Source organism: Taeniopygia guttata, chromosome 19 (assembly GCF_048771995.1).
Source record: "Taeniopygia guttata chromosome 19, bTaeGut7.mat, whole genome shotgun sequence".
NCBI lineage: Eukaryota > Metazoa > Chordata > Aves > Passeriformes > Estrildidae > Taeniopygia > Taeniopygia guttata.
In genome coordinates, this window is record NC_133044.1 from 7,607,465 (window position 1) to 7,628,507 (window position 21,043).

A 21,043-nucleotide genomic window follows, 5' to 3' on the forward strand; every position below is an offset into this window, starting at 1 on the left:
CTGCATTCCCTGCACTTCAGCTGTCAGCTTCCTTGCTCTCCTGCACACTGAATCACAAATGTCTGCAGGCTCTGCCAGAGGAGCTGCAGGAAGACTTGAGGAGAAAGTTATGATGCCACCAGCTCTTGCTGCTGAAACCTGTGACCCCTTTGGCTTGTCAGAGAATGGGAGGGTGTGCCCAGCCCCGGCCTCAGTGCTGGACCAGTCCCCAGGCTGAAGCCAAGTGGTGCTGCCAGGTAACATCCATTTGGCATCAAGACTGCTGCAGTGGGGAACCGAACACTTGGGGTGGAAATCATCCACAAAATGGGCAGAGTGGAGTGCAAGCACCAGCAACCTGTGCCTCTTCACTCTTTTGTGCAACTGCTGTAACCAGACCATGCTTAACTGCAAGACCTTTGACACTGTGTCCCACAGCATTCCCTGGAAAAGCTGCAGCCCACAGCAGGGACAGGAGCACTCTTTGCTGGGTTAGGAACTGGCTGGATGGCCAGCCCAGAGAGTGCTGCATCCAGCTGGCAGCCAGGCACCAGTGGTGTCCCTCAGGGCTCTGTGCTGGGGCCAGTCCTGTTCAATATTTTTACTGATGACATGGATGAGGGGATTGAGTCTTTCATTAGTAAATTTGCAGATGACACCAAACTGAGCATGTAGGTAAGGTAGGAGAGCTCTGCAGAGAGACCTGGAACAGCTGGATGGATGGGCAGAGTCCAGTAAGATGAAGTTAATAAATGCAAATGCCAAGTCTTGCACTTTGGCCGCAATAAGCCCCTGCAACACTCTAGGCTGGGGACAGTGTGGCTTGACAGTGTCAGGCAGAAAGGGACCTGGGGATAGTGGCCAACAGCTGGCTGAACATGAGCCAGCAGTGTGCCCTGGTGGCCAAAAGGCCAATGGCTCCTGGCCTGGATCAGGAATGGTGTGGCCAGCAGGAGCAGGGAGGTCATTCTGCCCCTGACCTTGGCACGGCTGAGGTCCCACCTCGAGTGCTGGGTCCAGTTCTGGCCCCTCAGTTTGGGAAGGACGTTGAGATGCTCGAGCACGTCCAGAGGAGGCAACGAGGCTGGAGAGGGGCTGGGAACACAAACCCTGTGAGGAACCACTGAGGGAGCTGGGGGTGCTCAGCCTGGAGAAAAGAAGACTCAGAGGTGACCTTATCACTCTACAGCTCCCTGAAAGGTGGCTGTGCTCAGGTGGGGTTGGGCTCTTTCTCCAGGCAGCACTGACAGAACCAGAGCACACATCTCAAGCTGCACCAAGGGAAATTCAGGTTGGGTATCAGGAAGAAGTTTTTTACAGAAAGGGTGATAAAGTTCTGGAATGGCTGCCTGGGGAGGTAGTGGAGTCACCATCCCTGGATGTGTTCAAAAAAAGATGGATATGGCACTCAGTGCCATTGTTTTATTTGGGGCATGGGTTAGACTTGATGATCTTAAAGGTCTCTTCCAACCTTGTGATTCTGTGAATTATATTAAGATGTATCTGCTTGGAGACACAAGTCTCACATCTCATACTAGGTGGGCAAATTCAATTTTATTTACTTTCTCTGCATTTCACACTTAATTGCCCATCTACACTGGCAAGGTGTTTCCAAAACTGGAGACAAACACGAATGTGCAGCTTTTTGGCAGGCTGAAACTATGACATTACCTAACCTGGACAAGCAGGGACAGGAAAAGGAACTCAAATGCAGAGCATCCCAGAATTTAGTAAAGCTTTTTAAAGACTACAAAAGGAATATCCAAAATATAGTGGCACCATTAAGACATGTGTAATATTTCTTCTGTATGTTTGGTGAAAATACTTTCCCATCCACAGGGCAAAGCAGCACTTGCTCTTTGTGTCTTAATTATAACTTCAGTAAGTGCTGTATTTTGTGCAAAAAAAATTCCTTCTTGCTCTTGGTAAGATCACTTATGACCAAGCTTGAAGTGTAATCCCTAACAACAGGATTCATTTTTGTTTCTTCTGCTTAGGTCTCAATACCATGGATATAAGCAGTTTTGATGGACAGACATAAATTGCTCTGGACTGTCACGGTCCTCTCTTCTATCCTGCTTATAAAACACATACAATTTTGTGGGTTAAAGTAAATTTTAGAGCTTTATTGGTCTAAATAAAAAAGTATGAAAGATTTTCACAACAAAACCTGGTTCCCTCCCCAAAGGCTCGAGGAGGTGCCTAGCTGGCTGCAGGGGCTGCAGTCTTCTGGCACAGCCGGGCCAGCAGCCCAGCCATTTGTAACAGGGAGTTCACACCTTCTGCTATCTTCATGTGGGTGTACCCAATTTCCTGGGGACAGAGACATCGTCACGCCTCCTGTTTACTCCCCCAGTCTGTGTATATTTTACTAATGACTAAACAGAACATACCCCTTACTGCTAAAAGACCAGCTTTGAGTCACTCGTACTTCAGAGAATGTATCTACTCCTATAAACCAACTAAAATGCCTTTTCTTTTTAAAATCAAAGCCTGTATTTACCAACTTCATTTATAAGAAGCAAGGTGGCTGCATATGAGGACAGGCTTCAAATATGAAGAGTAATCCCTTATCACCAGCTGTTTGTCAACTCTCTGTTAATTTAATATTTCACTATCTATTGGACTAGAATCAAGCATGCACTTGAAAAACATTTTCAAGGAGTTGAGGCTTTGAAATAACTAATAAATTCAGCACTACATCTGCTATTAATTTTAGCTGATCACTAAAGTGACTTCTGGCACTTCGGTGGGTGTTGAGATGCTAAACTTCAGGTGACTTCTCACTGACAAACTGATGATGCAGTGGGAAATAAAGTAGTAATGAGTCAAAAAGCACTTTCTTTGTTCTAATATACAACATATTTTAAGCAGAAACCCCTGAGGCTGCCCCTGATCACATCCTCCTCTTAAAAAGGCCCAAAAGGCCCCATCAGGAGCTGAGTTAGTACTAACCTTGATAAATTCCAGTTTCAGATATTCTGGCATTTGAAATGTCTTACACACACGGAAGATATTGCCAATGACATCTTCTGGAGAGTATCCAAGGCGCCACAGGTGGGCAAGAATCTGTGCAGGCAAGAATAATCCCTCATTTATCTGCCAACTGTGTCAAGGATATTCCCTTCTGAAACAGCTGTATATAATTACTGAAATTGCATGTACTATTTATCAGCTGATTTAACCTCAAGCATCTAGCAATTAATTTCACTACAACTTCCTTTTTTTGCTTGTCAGCTTATTTATCTGAATAAACTCCTGCCCAAAAGGGATTTAGTTTATCAACTCATCTACATGGTATTGCCCTTATCTTAAAAAACAACACATGTTGTGAATTCCTCAAAGCAAACAAAAAATTTTGTAGAGAAATACTGCCTGACTATACTGAAGACAAGACATGAAAACCAACCTTGTATGCTTCATCAATATTTGCATTTATGCAGTGTTGTATCATTTCCTTCACCAGCAGAGGATGAGGCTCATCACATACCTGTATCCAAGAGAAATATTACACTTTAAATATCAGAAGACTTTGCATTAAACTTCTGGTATTTTCACCAAGTTTCTGTGGAGCTGAAGTACTGAATCAGAAATATGCCATAATACAGACTAAACTTGAAATAATCTGACTTTTCAGATTCTTCTCTATTGTGATTCTGTAGTTCTTCTATATGGCAGACCCAACAGCATGAAATAAGAAAGCAATAGATTCCCAAGTTATCACTGAAATTTCCCTGCAGTTATTGGATTTATGTGCTTTGAGAGAGCTGCAAAGGTCTCAGACATGACATTAGGGATGTCTTTTCAAAATGCACATGGGCTACTTAAAATCTAATACTGTAACTGCTACATACACAGGGCTGTCTGCAAACTAGCAGAAAGGCTTATGTGTCCAGTGGAATCTCACACAGCCACAGGGCTAAACTTCTGGCAAAACCGTTTTCAGCCATTACTGACCTTAAAGACATTTTCACTATTTATAAAGCCAAATCCAGAGTATGTGGACTGCAAGTTGTTTAATGCCTGTGAAAGAAAAAATAAGACTTAATTTATTTTCTGGAGTGCTCTACTTCTCACCCCCCTCCTCAGGATGAAATGCACTTCAGGAAATGATGCCAAATAAGCAGTTTTCCATTAAACAACAGAAAAAAGTTCACAAATTTATGCTGACTTTATTTCCTCAAACAAATTTGGTATCCACTTCCCACCAACTCAGTTTTAAGGAGCATTTTAAACCCTCACAAAACCAAATAGTTTAGTTACTTTTGGGCCACAAGTCATATCCTCCTTTGCTTTACCTCTCCAGAGAGAAATCCTTAAGAGCTGCAATTCAAAAGCTTTTTTGCTTTAACCAGAAGCCTTTGTTTTATTGTCTTTCTCCTTTTACCTGTCTCATATCACCTTGGGCTGTGAAGATAATGGCTTCTAGTCCATCATCTGTATATGCTACATCCTCTTTCTCCACAATTTTCAGTAGCCTGGCAAGTATTTGTGCATCTGTCAGCTTGGTGTAACGCAGCACTGCACAGCGAGACTGAATAGGTTCTGAGGACAGAGATGTGTAATTAGCTTCTCTCTCTTTTTCTCAAAAAAACCCCACAATCAAACACACATCTTCATTTTGGTTTCCAACAATTCTTACGTCTTTTAAAGAAAAAGGACATGCAAGCTCCAAGCAGAACACAGCCTCTCCTTAAGCACATACAATTGTTACAGTTCTCCCCTGGAGCTCAGACATGCTAATGGAGTTTGCCCAGATATGTGGAAATATATAAATATTATATATAATACATATAATATAATATATAATTATATATTATATAATACATAAAGTTCAGCTTCCTCTGTTCTCCTGGATTCCTGAATATAGATGTTTATCACATTATTTTTTCAAGAGAAGTCTAAGGTGCAATGTGTTCACCTATAGGCAAACTTAAGATTATGATTCAGAAATGACAAAAAAGTTTCAATACATCAAACATCCTGAACTGTGGCAGAGTTGGATGCAGATTAAGCCCAAAGCATGAGAAATCTGCTTCTGCAGTCACATATGGCACTATCCATCAAACATGACTGCTCAGAGGGTTCCCTGACTACACAAATAAACTCTTTTATCCTCTGAAGTACAGGTGGCTCGATTTTTCAGAAGTTCCATGCTTTCTTGCAACAAGCTGGATCAAGCTATTTCTGGAAGCTGCCTTGGAAGTTAGCCAGCAGTATGGAGAACATATGACAGGGACACCCAGGAAGCAGCAGCACTTACCTATGATTTTGTCAGAGGCATTGCACGCCAGTGCGAAGCGTGTTGTTTTGGAATAAATTTCCATTGTTCTTCTCAAGGCTTGCTGTGCTCCATCTGTCATGCTGAGGGGAGACAAGGAGTTAGGGCAGATTTTGCCCTTCCCTCACTCACAGGTGTAGCCTAAGAACTATTTTCATACAAGCTTCAGAGTTTACTGATATTAAGCTGTGCTTTGTAATATTCTGGTTTGATAAATAAACTAAGCAGCTTTTTCTAGTCATGTGAATAAACCACCCTGCAACGCAGGCAGTCACTGAGACCTCCATAACATGCAAAATGAAATCATTAATGCTCTAAGAACACTGCTAAGATTATGGAGAGGGAGAATGTCCCTTTTTAATCCAATGAGATGCTCTACATGAGCCAAATTCTGTCCAAAGAGAAGGAATCACAGAATCACATGGTTTGGGTTGGAAGGGACCTTAAATCTCATCCAGTTCCAACCCCCTGCCATGGACAGGGACACCTTCCATGAGATCAGGTTGCTCCAAGCCCTGTCCAACCTGGCCTTGAACAGTTCCAGGGATGGGGCATCTTTCCAGTAAACTGCTCTGTTTCCTAACCAGAGCATTCCATGTCAACATTCAGCATCTCTTTTGAAGCAATGATCTCTTCTTGCTGTGAGTACTCCCATAAGATCACCGTTCAATCCATATTCATTTCCTAACAAATTATTTTGAACAGCTTGATAGAAACACTCAATACTGTCCAAGACTGGAGCTCTACAGACAGGAGAGATGCAGCACATTTCACACAGGAGCTGAGGTCAAGAAAAACAACATACCTGTCTGCTTCATCAAGGATGATTATTTTATGCCGACCTTTTGGAAGTGTGACCTTTTGCTGGGCAAACATTTTGATTTTGTTTCTTACAACATCAATGCCTCTGGAAAAATAATTCAATTGATTCATGATAAGTTGGGTGAAAATACAGAATAGATTTTTTTTCAGCAGCCACAGCAGCTGAAGTGCTGCTGGTTCTAGCACTGTTTGTTCCTGCCCCTTCAGCTGTTTCAGCACAGCTGCTGTGGAACCATCCTTCAAGCCAGACTGTCCAACTGATTTGGATTCAAGCACCAACACTCCTTGGTTTTGGGGGTCTTGAAGAAAACAATTTAACAGTAGCAATATAAATATACACAAAGCCAGTAACCTTACTTGCAGTACCACCACAAAATGACTTATGTTTGGCACAAGGATAATAAATAAAGGCAGAAGCATTTAAGATTGCTTTGCCAGTTCTTCCCACAGCTCCATCCACAGCCCCAGCTGTAGCTCAGAAGAGTTTAAGAAAAGCAGCTGGATAGACTGAAACATATCAACACACAGACACTTTCCTAGAGAGAGTCTGTTCAAAGATCTACTTTTATTAAGAAAGGATTTTACTTTTTTGCTCTGTTTACAAAAAGAATGTTGTGATGCTGTAGTTCTTCTATAAGTGAAACTAAAAGGGTAGGTAAAGTGTAAACCCACCAGGAAATGTCAGAATACTTCAGGATGGGTCTGAACAGAACTTGGGAAATATAATCAGCCCTTAGTGCCTGATCCTTGGAGTAAAGTCAGTGTCCTCTACACACCCAACACCCTGTGTAGAGGATTTAATCCTCAGCTGCCCTTATAACCCTAATTTCTCTCCCTCTAAGCACTGAATAGTTTGACTATAAACAACCTGTTCACTTTTCATTCTTGAATCCTCATGAATGCAGTGAGAAGCGTAACTCTTTCACATAAATTTGAGAAAAAAAGTACCATTATGGATTCTGCACTCCATCTGCTTATATTTTCACATATGAAAGTATCTATAAAGTTTATAAAACATCAAGAAATACTATCTGTGTTGATGGGTGAACACCAAAGATTGCTTAACTTTTAGGAAAGAATGCACTAAAATAAATCTTAAAGGACTTACTATAGCATTAAGCCTATCAAGCTGGCCTCAGTTTAATGGAAACTTGCTTCTTCATTAAAAATTTTGTGAGGTTTATTCATTCTCACCTGTCATTTGAGGCATTCAGCTCCAGAACAGCATCCTTTAACGCAGGACCAAGGAGAGCACGAGCCAAACACAGGATACTGGTGGTTTTACCTGTTCCTGGAGGGCCCTAAAAATGTGACAGTGCAACAATTGCTGGTAAGTTTAATGAAATTTTCTAAGCGGTGCTCTCTACAAATCTCCTCAGTCATGAAAAAGGCTGCAACGGAGGAACTTCAGAGACATCAGCCTGGAAGCTGTGCCTGAGCTCAGGATCTTGCCCCCAACAGAGGAGATTTGCTGCAAGGAGAAGCACAGGATGTGTTTCAGCAGGCACCTGAGGTAGATTTAAACTTGTTTCCCTGTCTATTCTGCCAAGAACATTGCTCCAAAACCACACAACCAGCATCTCCCTCACCAATACACTCAGGCACAAAGCCCATCTGTACTGGGAGGTCATCCTGGCTAGATTTCAAATCCAGGACCAACACTGAAATACAACACAGCAATACTCACAGCAATTATAATATTTGGTACATTCCCCTCTTTTGCAAAGACCTAAGAAAGAATGATAAAAAAAATATGTAAGACAATAAAAATTAGTTTCCATTCTGTTCTATTTTAGCATCAGAAACAAGCTTCTTTTTTTGCCCTCCTATTTTAATTTTTTGACCTCCACTGCTTTCATTTGTTTTTTAAATTGAACTGTTAGAAATCAGCCTATAGAATAATATGGAAATATTTAAAAGCACTTAATGCCACAGGTCTTTAGTACTCTTGCCTTTCCTTTGAATCTGTTTTAATTACACACTTACTAGTATAATCCTTCTGTTAACAAATACTGTGTTCACAGATTGATTTGTTGTAGAATTATAGAATCCTGGAATAGATGAAATTGGAAGGGACCTTAAAGCCCATCTCATTCTAACCCCCTGCCTTGGACAGGGACACCTTCCACTAGACCAGGTTGTTCCAAGCCCCATCCAACATCATCTTGGAGACTTTCAGGGAAGAACTGATACGGCAAACATTTCTTTTCCAAAAAATCTATTCTATTTCTTTCTGTTGTTGTACAAATTATATTTATTAATTGAAACAGGATTGTTGTAACAGCTACAAATTCTCTAAACTGTATCAAATGCTCAATTTAAACATCCCAATTGAAGAAGGCATAGTTCCTTACACACCACTCAAATATAATGTAAAACTTGTAAATTTTTAAGTAAAGCAGGAAGCTTGCTTCCACATACTCAAGTATGGATGTAAAAATACAACAGTGGATCTATGCAAAAATATATTTTTTCGAGATAACCTGTAAAAAGATACAGGGACAGCTACACACCTCCAACCTGCTCACAGTATCTTCATTTCCAACTATTTCAGACAGTTTCATGGGTCTGTATTTTTCCACCCTGTAAAAGTAAAACTCCACACACTTCACCACATCTAATAACACTTTAATTGAGCCTTAGAGTGACGGACAAGGAGGATTATGCTAAGAGAGCATAGGACAAAGATGGCTGGACATGATTTCAGTGCAAGTGCTGCAGGGTGGTCATTGCCACACACCGCATTCCACAGCACTAATCACTGACTCAGAGAGCCCCAGAATGGTTTGGTTTGGAAAGGACCTTAAAACCCATCTCACTGCAGCCTCCTGCCATGGGCAGGGACACGTCCCACTGGGCCAGGCTGCTCCAGGTCCAACCTGGCCTTGGACACTTCCAAGGATGGGGCAGCCACAGCTGCTCTGGGCAACCTGTGCCAGGGCTGTTCCACCCTGACAGGGTTAACTTCCATGGGTATAAAAATGCAAAAGGAGGTGAAAAATGCTCAACTCGAACAGGAATTCGGTGCCTCAGCCTGAGGGGAGAAGCCACCCTGTGTGTTGTCCCCTGGTCAGCACAGTGCAGGGCTGGCTTTCTCTGCATTACAAAGGAAAACAATGGGTTTTCTTCACTATTCATTTCTGGAACTATTCCAGGCCAGGTTGGACGGGGTTGGGATCAACCTGGTTTAGTGGAAGGTGTCCCTGCTCATGGCAGGAGCCTGGAACGCGATGGCCTTTAAGGTCCCTTCCAAGCCAAACCATACAGTGATTCCTGCCGTCCTAGCCCCGGCAACTGACTGGGCAGGTCACAGGGCAGAGACCCCGGTTCCGAACCAGACTGAGCTTCTGCACGCCGGCGGGCACCGGGGAACAGCTCTGAACGTATGAGTATGAGTAGAGTATGAGTATGAGTATGAGTATGAGTATGAGTATGAGTATGAGTATGAGTATGGGTATGGGTATGGGTCTGGGTCTGGGTCTGGCCGGCTCCCCTCAGCCGCCACAGTCCCCTCAGCCGCCACCCCCCACCCTTCCCGCCATCAGCGCCCCGCCCTCACCCCATTGGCTCAGCCGCACACAGTCCCGCCTCCCTCCCCGCTCTGCACCAATCACCGCCCGCCCTTCTCCCCGCCCCGCCCCTCCGCGGGCGGTGATGGCGGCTGAGGGCGGCCGCGCTCCCTGCCCGCTGTCCCCCCTCACCAGGGCAGCTCGTAGTGGCCGCTGCCACCGCCGGGCGCAGCCCCCGCGGGGTCGGTGGGTGCCCGCTTCTCTCCTGCCGACGGCCCGGCCTTCTCGTCCTCCTCCATATCCACGTCCATGGTGGCGCAGTTGGCGCTCCGGGCCCGTCTCCCGTTGCCGCCGCCGTGAGGGGGGGACGGAGGGAGGGAGGGAGGGCGGCGTTGCCGGTCCGCCTCCGGGGCGGGCCGCTGGAGGCAGCCGGGGTGTGCGCTCTGCCGCCGGGATGTGCCTCTCCAGCCGGCCTCCGGCTGCTGTGGCTGCTGAGCGAGGCAGTGATGGCCGGGCCGTGCCGGGACTGCTGGTGAGGGGAGGCCGCTCGCAGCTCGGCTGGGTGCGCTTGTGCTCTGCTCGTCCGTTTGGACTCGCTGGGCTTCCTGCCCTTTCCTGCGTGTTAATATAGTAACAACAATAACATGTTTACATTTCAGGAGTATAAAACTTTGTTTTTTCTATCTACCTCTATTTCCTGCCTCCCCCTCCCCAAAAGGAAAATAGCAGAAGATGAATTGCAAAATACTGCAAGCAGTTATGTTATAGTTGGGGGATGATTCTGGCTCTATTGAACATATATAATATATACAGGTTGCCTAGGTGTGAAAAACGCCAATCACTTGGTTTTTAAAATTTTAGAAGTTTAATAATAATAAAATGGTTATAAAAATATATAATTAGAGTAATAAAGTTTAGAGTTAGGACAATTACAAGATAATAAAAAGCAAAGAATTACGGACATTTGGATGCTCTCGGACACTAGGTCATGAAAAGCATACCTTGTGAACAAAGGAATAACCTTAAAAGCAATAGCCTGTTGCATATTCATATATCTCATACATGATGCATAAATTCCTTGCAAATTAAGAATTTTTCTGGTTTTTGTCAACTTCTTAATCCTGTTGGTTCTACACAGACGGAGAGAAGGTGGAAGAACGTCTTTTTTGATAAGGAGGCAGTAACTTTTTATGGGCTCCCTTCACTGACATCTGTTGAAGAGTTTCTTGATTATCTCATCTTCTTGCTTGAGCTTGTAAATCTTATATCGCAGAGTTTCTATTTTAACATTAAGTTGTAACCGAAAACTACATTTAACACACTACTTAAGAGAATTAATACAGCATAACTTTCTAACATTACACATATAATATTCATTGTAACATTTGTGAAAAGCCAATCATAAAATACACATTTTTCACACTAGGGAAGCTCTGGCTGTCCTGTTCCTGGAAATGTTCAAGGGCAGGTTGGATGGGCTTGGAGCAATCTTGTCCACTGAAAAGTGTCCCCATGGCAGAGGGTGGAATGAAATGAGCTTTAAGATCCTTTCCAACCCAAATCATTCTGAGATTCTCTAATTCTAAATGTTCATTTCCAGGTTAAGTAAAGATGGGTCAAGACTTTTTTTCCTTAATTTATAATTTTGATGAGGTGTTATGGTACCAAGCTCATTGGTACCCCTAGATGCTACCAGCCCCTGACAAAGAACTGGGTTGTTGATTCTGTAGCATCAGAATTTGGAAATCAGTATTGATTTTCAACCTCACTAGTTACGGGGGCCTTGGTACATCTTTCAGCTCTGTTTATGCTCCACATAATTAATGACATTTGTGTTAGCTCAGTGCACAGAGCATCTGTCCTTCAGTCTGAGCCCTGATTCCTCGGGAAGTGTTTCTAATTTAAGATTGGTGTGAGCAGGAACTCATAACTGACCATATTTGCAGCTCAGTGTGAGCAGTGATGCTCCTCTGAGGGAGTAACTTCCTCTTACTCATCACAGCATTTGTATTGTTGTGTTTCTGTCAGTGCCTGTTATTGGTATTTTGAGGCTGACATATGAGCATTTGCCTTCAGCCTGTAAAACTCGTTCTGCCTATGGCCTGACAGTAATGGAGTTTAATGAGTTTGTCCTGAGACTCTAAAACTCTGGAGGGTGAAGTTTCTGTTTTGCAAAGTGCAGTCTCATATCTGAGTTTTTATGGTAAGTGCTTTAATCTTGTTTTGCACATTGTTTTTATTAATAGCTGTGGTAGTTCCTAGTGGCTCTGGGATAACTGTTTTGTAAGGTAAAACTGGAAGTGTTCTGCACCCTTCATGTGCCTGGCTGAGTTAACATCACCAGTGGATTGACCACCTCCATTGGAGCTAAAGAAGATAATTAAATATCACCACAATTACATGGCATATGAGGGGGAGAGTTGGCATTTTTTGTTTTTGTTGGTTTAACTGCTTGTTCCTGTAATTCTCAAACTCACTCTGTTACTCTTGTCTGTAGATTTCATTTTCTGTGGTGCTCATCAGAACCCAACATGAGACAGTGAAATACTGTTGGTCATAGCAGCCTGTCAGTGCAGCAGCCTGGATATGCTTTGATTTCTTGCCAAATTAAACAGTAGTTCTGCTCTTAGGAAGTTCCATCTTCTAGATAAGATATTATTTTCCTGGCTAGCATTAATCCTACCACTCTACATGTGGAATTGCTGCTGATAAGCACTCAAAGGACAATAAGAAAGGCTAATGATAAGAATTGTTGCAGAGAGCCTGATGACAGATTTTGTGATATGTTTCTGCTATCAGTTGAAATGTGGTTTTGAGCATTTTGAGCTCTCCTAAAGAGCTGCAGCCCTAGCGTAGGCAGGAGCTTCTCACAGTGGTTTATCAAACACAGAACAAGTATTTATTGAAGGCACAACAACATTGCTAGGGATATGTGGCAGGTGGACAAGCACATGTGAGCTGAAAGTTTTAAAACCCATCATGTCCCAAAATCTGAACAGTTCTTATTGTAGTCTGAAACTTGAGCTCACAGGATACATCCAGGGTTAAATCAATTCTGAATTCAATGCTGAAATAGCAGAACTTTTGACGTGTCATCAGCAATGACTAAATACACGTGTATGCAGATGTACTGTGTTATCCTGAAAGGAGAATACTCCTGAATTTAAGATGATGTTTTCAGACCTTTCTCCCTCACACCCCAAAAGATGTATAGAAAAGCTTACTAAGTACTTGTAATCATCATAGAGTACAGAGAAAGGCTTTTTGCTAGTGGTTTATTCAGCAATGGGTGTGATCCTCTTCAGTGTATTCAAACAGCATCTATTACTAGTAGTGGAGATCCCCATCAGAGAAATAAATAATGATCTTGTGGTTGGCCCAGCAGCAAGGATGTCCCAGCTGCAGATTCTTGAGGTGTAGGGAGCAGATCTACAGATCATACGGAAGCTCCTCTCACACCAGCTCTAGTCCTCATGGGGAAACTAAAGCCCAGCACAACATGTTTTGTCAGAGAACTGGGTAAATGCAGAAAGCTGTAGCAAAAGAATTGCTGCTTTGCATGCTATGGTTGGTGAAAGTGAGTGTGGCTTGTTTGGAGTTTGAACAACAAATTGAAATTGGAAGAGACTAAAAGTGAGGCAGTAGCTGAAGATAGTGGAAAGCAAGAGCGAGGATGATGTGAGGTGTAAAACCCAGAAAGCAATAGAAATAAAGCACGAGAGGAAATTAACTTCAGGCAATTGTTAGTAAAAAGTATGGATCTGTATATTCAGTAATAAAAATTTCTTATATGTGGTTTGGGGACAGAGGGGAGAACCATTTACTATTCAAGGTTGTTTTGCTTTTGGGTTACATCTGTGAGTTCAGCTTACTGTTGCTGTTAGGGCTGACACTCATGCATGTTATCCTGCGGGTCAGCTCATTGCTACTGGGAGACTCTAAAGTTGCACATCTTTACAATTCTTTTCTATAAGCATCTGAAAATATTTAAAATAATTCAAGAGCTGTTTTAAGCCAGAGAAGCTTTATTATGTTTTTCATCTGCATGTGTTGAGGCATTTGTCTAGAGCTTTACATTAGGTTACAAGAAAAGGATGCAGCAGCAGTGACTAGCCAGTCCTACTCTCCTGCCCTTTGGATGCTTAGAACTGAAAATGTGACTGAAATTTCCTTTCTTTTTCTTCTTTAAGCACATAATAGAGAGCAACTAGTGTCCAGCCTCGTGGTTACAGCTTTAGTCAGTAGAGGGAGTATGGACACCTGGGTTAAAGCCACACGGGTCACCCAAGAGAATCCAAGAGAATTTATTTTCTCATAGAATTCCTCTTTTGTCTGCAAAACCAGGTAAGTTCTCTACACATTAATTTTTCCTAGATGTCAAAATGCAGCTGTTGGCTCCTAAAACGGTTGATGAAGCTGAAAGTGTAGGAGAGGGGAATGATCTTCTGTGCTTGCCATGCTTTTCTTCTGGCGCAGCTTCCCTGGGAGCACCTGCAGCTGGGGCTGGCATGGAGCACCACCTTTTCTCCTACATGTCAGGATCTTATGTCACCATTAGTGACTGCAGCAGGGTTCTGTTTGCCTCCAGGGAGGACACAGCCTTCACTTTTCAACTGAGGAAGCAGAGAAAGTGACTCTGTGGGTGACTTACTGCCAAATGTAGATGTTGCAATGAGCATCCTGCAGAGCAAGTGCTTGCTGGGGCTTTCTTGTGTAAGGGGAAGGATCTTCATGAAGAAGAAGGAACCTAATGGCTCTGTGAGTTTTCTGCTTGAAGACTAAGCCCCAGGCTGGTGCAGAACCAGAGGAATTGTCTGGGGGCTCTGATGAATGGTACAGTTCAAGAGTTTGAAATGGAGGTAGGCAATATGGGTTCATCCATTCTTTTACCAGTGTGTCATTCTCTTTGTGTTTTCAGACGTAACACTTGGTTTCTGTTTCCCATAGAAATGGGAATGTGGACTGGCTTGATTTATGTTTATCAGAAACTTCAAAAGACATTTGCCACAAATCTGATATAAAGTGAATTGTACTTTTTAATGTTACAGTATTGCTTGATTTTTGGTCAGACACCATGTAGCCATGACACAGCACAATACTGCCAGAGTGCATCCAGCATTTGTACTTCCTTGTGCTCATTCCTTGCATTAGCAGTCTGGGAACATTCTCCACTGACTGCCCCTAATTGGTACTGCATGACATTATACAACTCATTTCAGCTGCATCTAGTCTCTTAAATGCTGGGCAAAACTTCATCAGAGACCTTGTTTGGCTGAATGCAACAGAATAAATCTTAACATTCATCTGCATTCATTCTGTAATGTCACAGATGGAAATGCAATAGTGTTGTTGTTTATCAACAGTCCAGGATTTAACATCCATTCCAGTCTGTGGAACTCTGGATTCATTCAAGTCTGCAGAGCATGGGTTTAGAAGTATCAGAAGGGAGAGCTGCTGTATTCCAAGGCAAGTTCCTAAAGCATAAAGGATGAATTTAGCAAAAGGTCAAGGTAAGAGTCGAGTCTGGTTTGATTTAAAGTGCTCATGATAGAAAATGTAACAAAAATAAAAAAGGAGTTACTATCTTCAGATCTCTCTCTTGCATTTTTCTGCCTCTCCTCATGTGTGTGGGTTTTTATTGTGTTGGTTTTTCCTTTTCCTTTCATTCTGACTGCCCTGCTATGACTTGTTCCTCATTTGCTCAGCCCTGCAGGGGAGGTATTCTGAGGGCTAAAATTCACTAGGCAGTAATTAAAGCAATGAAAGAGGTATGTTAATGTAAAATATTACATTTCTACTGTAGTTTTCAAGAGATAACTCTTCTGCATGTGTCGTCTTTTAGGAAGTCTGACAGAAAGTAACAGGTAGCATCTTTCTTTCCCTTAAGGTTCCAGAATTCACAGGAACCTCAGGCTTCTCAGAAAGTTTTTGTTAGTGTCCTGTGCAAAATAATTACAGTTCAGAAGCAGTCAGTGCTGGTGGAAAGGCTCCTGAGGGGAGGCACAGCCAGTGCTGGTGTTGGGTTTGAGCTGTGAAGGACTGATTGTTGTTCCTCTGCACATAACTAGAGATGACAAAGGACATCTGCACCTTCAGAGGTGCAGGTCATCTTCTCAGGAAAGCAAAGGATTGCAGAGGATTGTTTTCTCTACTGATAATAAGGGTGGTCTGTTATTGGGGACACAAGGAAATGGAAGAGGGCGTTCTCTCTATCTGGGAAGAGATCTCTTTTCCCATTAAGGTGCTTATTCTGGCCTCAGGTGTGGTCCTATTCTAAAAGGCATTTTCCTATTCTAAAGGCATTCCTATTCTAAAGGCAGTTTTGCAAGTGCCTTTAGTCCTATTTTAAAGGCACTTGCAAAACAATATTTAGAGTGATATAATTTTGGGACATGAGTGAAGTGTGGAAAGTGGGGAGAGGAATTACCCAGAGAATTGAAAGCAAGAGCTTGTGCAAGTGGCTGGAGTAAATATTAAGCTCTCCTAACTAAACTTGGGTGGATCCCATCCTGTAATGCATCTGTGCTGACTGCATATCTTGGATTCCCCCTCTGAGGCAGTGACTCCCTGCAGGATCCCCACTGCAGGACACCAGCTGAGTGTGTTCCCTCCTGGGTCACCACATGGACATTCTGGGTGCAGTTTGCCCTTTGTGATCCTCCTTCCTACCATGGCAGGAAGGCTGGAAGGAAAGCAGCTTTCATGCTTTTCCCTGCCCGTCCTTCTTGATGTCCTGGACACTTGCCAGCCTGTGACCAACTGTCCCCAAGAAATATTTGCTTCCTGTTTTTTTTTTTTTTTTTGCTTAGTCCTCCAGAGGCCTCGTTTTTCATGAATAAAATATGAGCTGTTCTCCTGGAATCATGAAGGGAGGCAACCACTGCCAGTGCTTTTTATTGCTGTGGTTGCTGATGCCTCTGGCCTCACTGACAAGGAGAACAGAGGAGAGAGGAAAGGGCTTGAGGGTTTAGTCCAGTGACTGCAGTGTGAGCTGTGCTGTCTGGAGCCAATACTGAGGAACAGCTGACTTTGTAATACCTTGTTTCAAGCAGTTTGTAACTAAGGAATTAAAACATTTCAGTTTGAACTGAAATTTTTGATGGCTAAAGCTTGGTTTTCAGTCTCTTCCCCACCTTTTTTTTTCTTATTATTTTTTGTCCAGATGAATGTATAGTTGTACGATCTCTTGTCATAGGTGAATCACACCTTGATTTTTCTATAAGTTTCAAGAGTTTATCAAGATTCTTTCACATTAGTTTAATTTTTCTTGCAGCTCCTTGTCTTGGCACTTTGTTCAGATTTCATAGAAGGGATATGCAAAAATAATATTGTAGTGTTTACCCTGTTGGTTACTGTGCTTGAGCTCCTACTTTGAAGACTTAATGGATGAAGTGAAGGGATGTCAAATACTACTTTCTTACCCATATGAGTAAGTACCAAAGGTATTTACTATGGGTATTTTTTCCTGGGCTTTAGGAACTATTATTCCCTAAACATCATTTGTCCTGGAGATTTCCAGGCTGCCAAGCAAAGCTTTTCATGCAGATTTTTTTTTTTTTTTTACTGTTATACTGGTACCAGAGCTGAGATCTGAGACTGATTCCTACACCCTTTCTGGATTCTCCTTAATAATTCTCCTAAGACAGTCCCTGAATTCAGTACTCATATCAGCTAAGAACAGGTCAGTTTGTAGATGTATTTTCATAATTGTTTCCAATTCTATTCTGATATTTGGCTTTCCAGTTCTGCAGGTATGCTTATCAATGACATTTTGATAGAAACTTCACCTGAATGGCTAAAAACATCTTTAATCTAGGTGGCACATTTACTGGAAAAAAGATGCTGCCAATATACATATGGCAAACTGAACCAGGAAAGTTTGAAATGTCTTGCCCAAAAAGAGAGAAGTTCAGCCTTTATTCCCTATACTGAGCACATTTGATTTCCTCTTTTAATGACTTAAACAATTACATTTGTGCAGAGTTTATGCATATTAATAAGCATGTCTATATGCATATATTTACATGTTTGTAAGTGCAGGGTATTTGTGTATGACACTTTATAGGTTTGGTTAAATACAAGTTGACCAATAGCCCAGAAAAAGATCTTACATTTTGAAGAATATTAATCCCTAAACATGAAATGCAGATTATTCTACCCCTACAATGGATATTGGTGATTATTTTATTATTTCATCCACTTCTTAAATTAAACCAAGTAGTTCAATACATTTGCTCAGCATTTCAGTTGTTATTAATGTAAAATATGGTTTATTGCTGCCCTAGAGGAGGATTCTTAGGCAAGGTGCTTCCCAAGCAGTAGGGCTGTATAAACTATGTGCTCTAAGTCCTCTGTGACTATACTGTTCTTCAGAGACATCCCTTTTTGTCTGATCAGTAATTCCTATTTTAAAACCTCCTGAAATGTCATTGCATAAGGTGATAAAGGTGCTGAAAAGTCACAAAATGTTACATATTGTCATTAGGGTGAATGTGAGCTGGGCTTGAGCAGTTGCTTTCTCTGCTCTCCAGGGGTTCATCTCCTGTTGATGGGTGATACAGCAACACAGATATCACCTGCACTGAGTTCTTTCACTGCAGGAGACTTGTTGGAGTGGAACAGAGAAATGCAGAGCTGCAAACACAATCTTTGTTGTAAAATAGCAGCTTTAAAAATGGAATTGATTGTACAGATTATCTGCCAGAAGCTTCAATGGGCTTAACTGTGAGTGGATAGTTTGACCTAATACAACCAGAATACAGCAAAATGCCCCTTATGAACTTCCCTTGTTTTAGTGCATTGTAATAATCTCAGCTGCGCTTAGTAAACCTCATCTCAGAATGGAAATATTGCTTATAGAAAATAACCTCAGGGTACAGTGCTACAGCACATTGTGTGTACACATGCACATCAAGTGAAAGGTGTACAGAGGAACAAGATACACCTCACCTGGTCTAGGTTGTAGATGATAAATAAGTTTATTAGAACAGGAATTTTATGGAGATGAATGATTGAAAAGATAGCTGCCAGAAGTAGACTTTATTTCCCCAATACATCAGTCAGTGTAAGCAAGGTATTTGACTTCTTAATGCAGCTGGGAAACAGAGTAGAAGGGAAGAGTATAATTAGAAAATCCTATGCTGCAGCAAAGTGGATCTTTATTGAAGAAATGAAGGGTTTAGAAACTAAAAGCTTATGCTGTCTCTTAATGACATCCCACTGCACCTCAAAAAATGTAACACTGGGAAAGGCTCGATCCTGATTAGGGAATTGTGCACCTGAAAGTCACAGCACAGCAGTGCACACTTGCTGTGGAACTGATTAATCTAATTGATTTCCTGTAGGTGGAGTTAAACCTGGATTTATGACTTTTGCTAAATTTGGGCTGCTATTCCTTGTTGAACTCAGCAGGATGGGAGCACAATGTGCTTCCTAGCACCGGGTGCTTGGATGAAGTTTCATGGCAATGGGTGACAAAATCATCTCTCTCACTGAGACAAGCCCAAACACAGCCAGCTGCGGGACGTGGGTTGTGTTGCTGTGATTGCAAACTGCTGCTGCAGAGATCAGGCACTTCCAGGAGAGCTGGGTGGCAGCATGTCCTTGCTGGGCCTTGGCTTTGGCAGTCTCCAGGCACATTTCCTGTGAAAACAAACGGCAGAATTGTTGTGGGACAGGCCTTGTTTTGTGTTGGGAATGACACCTGCCTCCTGCAAGCCCACACTGGTACAGGAGAAGTATTTCACTCTTCTATCTGCTTCTGGGATATAGGCTTACAAGATTTTTCTTACTCTTGACACCTCTCAAAACAGCACAGTCCCAAGGCAGGAATGATGGAGTGAATCTAACAAGGTTCTACTTTCTTTTCATCTGCTGCCCAGATTGACCTGCTTATGTACTTCTAGATCAACCACGGACAAAAATTGGTCTTTAAATGCAGCAATATGTTTTTTTAGCAATGTGGGGATAGGGAGAGTGAAACTGCTCTGCAAGTTTGAAGTGCTGTTTACAGGGGTTATCTCTAATATCCTCTTTATGTTCCATGGAATCAACTTCAGGGCTTTATCACACCAGCCCTGTAAAGAAGGATCTGCATGAGCTGGGAATTCTAAGTGGGGAAATTGTTAGACTTCAACTCCTTGACTATTGGGACCTGAAAGTCACAGCAGTTTGTCATTTGTAAGGCAATTCTCTCTGGAAGTGCAATATGGCTTTGTTTTATGACCTTGGTGTCACAAAGTATTAATAATCCACCTCACTTACAAACAAAAAAACCCCAACAAGGTACAATCATTTGTTTGGATTTTGGGTTGGTATTTATAGTCTGCTTAAAAATCACAGTGTTTGGTGTGATACATAGGTGTGAATGCAGGGGTTTTTTTCTGTCAAACTTGTCTGGATACAACAAATAAATGAATTTCAGTCTGTTGGGAGGACAGCTGTTTCCATGACATTTTAAGCCCAGTTTGTAAGTATCTGCATCTCTTTTCTTAGCAGGCTAAATGAGCATTACATGGCTTAAGTCATATTTGTGTTTTGCATAGAAAAAAAAAGGTTCTATTAATTTCTTATTTCTTTTCTTCAATAAACATCTCAGATAGTAACCTGCTATTTCTGTTCTGTTACCACAAACATTCTTAGAAGTATTGCAGAGGATGTGAAATTAAAGGTACAGGTGAATTACTGACTGGAACAGGCCAGATGCCCTTTGCCCCTGGCAATCCCTGCAGCAGTATCCACTTGGTGAGTGAGGTCATCTGGGGCATCTTGCTACTGTCCTGTCACAGGACATAATATTTCTACATAAAGAAATAACCTCTTTTTTATAATTTTTTAAATAATATTTCTGCATAAAGAAATGACCTCTTTTTAATAAACCTTTTCTTTAAACCTTTTACCATCTCAATAAGAACTGACACCAGGGATCAGTGGATGATTCTCCAGTGCTCTCCTGGTGACAGGATAACAGCCTATTCCATCAGTACTGAAACATGATGTGCAGAGGGTTTGGGCTGGGTATTTATGCTCTGTCCATTACTGGGGTATTTAAATTATGTTAGACATGGTCTTTGGTTGAAATCATTCCTTAATTAAAAGTATCCCTTTTTTGGCAGGAAGCAGAGGGCAGTTAGTTGTACTGTTAAGAGCCTCCTACCTTTTCCAGACTCCTCCTGCCTTACACAGGAGAATTGGTACTATTCCATACCTCACATACAGCTCTGGCAGAGCTCATTATTGTGAGACTTACATCACAGCCACTACACAAACCTGTTTGGGTCCAACTGCCTGCTTTGGTGACTGGAAATCAGTGGATTCTAGGTGATCCTGCACAGGACTGTGAGCCTTCAACTTTTCTCATCTGCAAGTTGTTAAAAGATTGCTCCTTCTGTTCCTTGGGATCTTCTGGAAAAGTGTTCCCTATGTTAAATTACAGTGTCAGAGCATTTTTAAG

General features: G+C 42.2%; 2 protein-coding genes across 4 annotated transcripts in view; one reads left to right on the forward strand and one right to left on the reverse strand.

Moving 5' to 3' along the window:
- Positions 1-1,514: 1,514 nt before the first annotated feature.
- RFC2 (replication factor C subunit 2) lies at positions 1,515-10,222 on the reverse strand. Of its 2 annotated transcripts, none has more exons than XM_072916847.1 (11): positions 9,784-10,222; positions 8,596-8,665; positions 7,770-7,811; positions 7,277-7,383; positions 6,066-6,167; positions 5,243-5,343; positions 4,367-4,524; positions 3,937-4,002; positions 3,389-3,469; positions 2,935-3,048; positions 1,515-2,054 (listed from the first exon to the last, which is right to left on the reverse strand). In XM_072916847.1, the coding sequence occupies exons 1-11, from the start codon at positions 9,900-9,902 to the stop codon at positions 1,980-1,982; spliced, it is 1,035 nt and encodes a 344-aa protein (XP_072772948.1). In that variant the 5' UTR covers positions 9,903-10,222; the 3' UTR covers positions 1,515-1,979. The 2 variants fall into 2 exon arrangements, with proteins under 2 accessions (XP_072772948.1, XP_030143854.4); XM_030287994.4 differs by lacking the exon at positions 1,515-2,054 and adding an exon at positions 2,076-2,292 and having other exon boundaries at positions 9,784-9,975.
- A 4,400-nt stretch (positions 10,223-14,622) lies between these two features.
- CLIP2 (CAP-Gly domain containing linker protein 2) overlaps positions 14,623-21,043 on the forward strand; it is an 86,993-nt gene continuing 80,572 nt past the window's right edge. Inside the window, exon 1 of one of the 2 annotated variants that reach the window (XM_072916844.1) lies at positions 14,623-15,101. The gene's annotated coding sequence lies outside the window, so the exon portion shown is untranslated. The remainder of the gene's footprint in view (positions 15,102-21,043) is intronic. The other variant, XM_012568739.5, reaches the window with a different exon arrangement.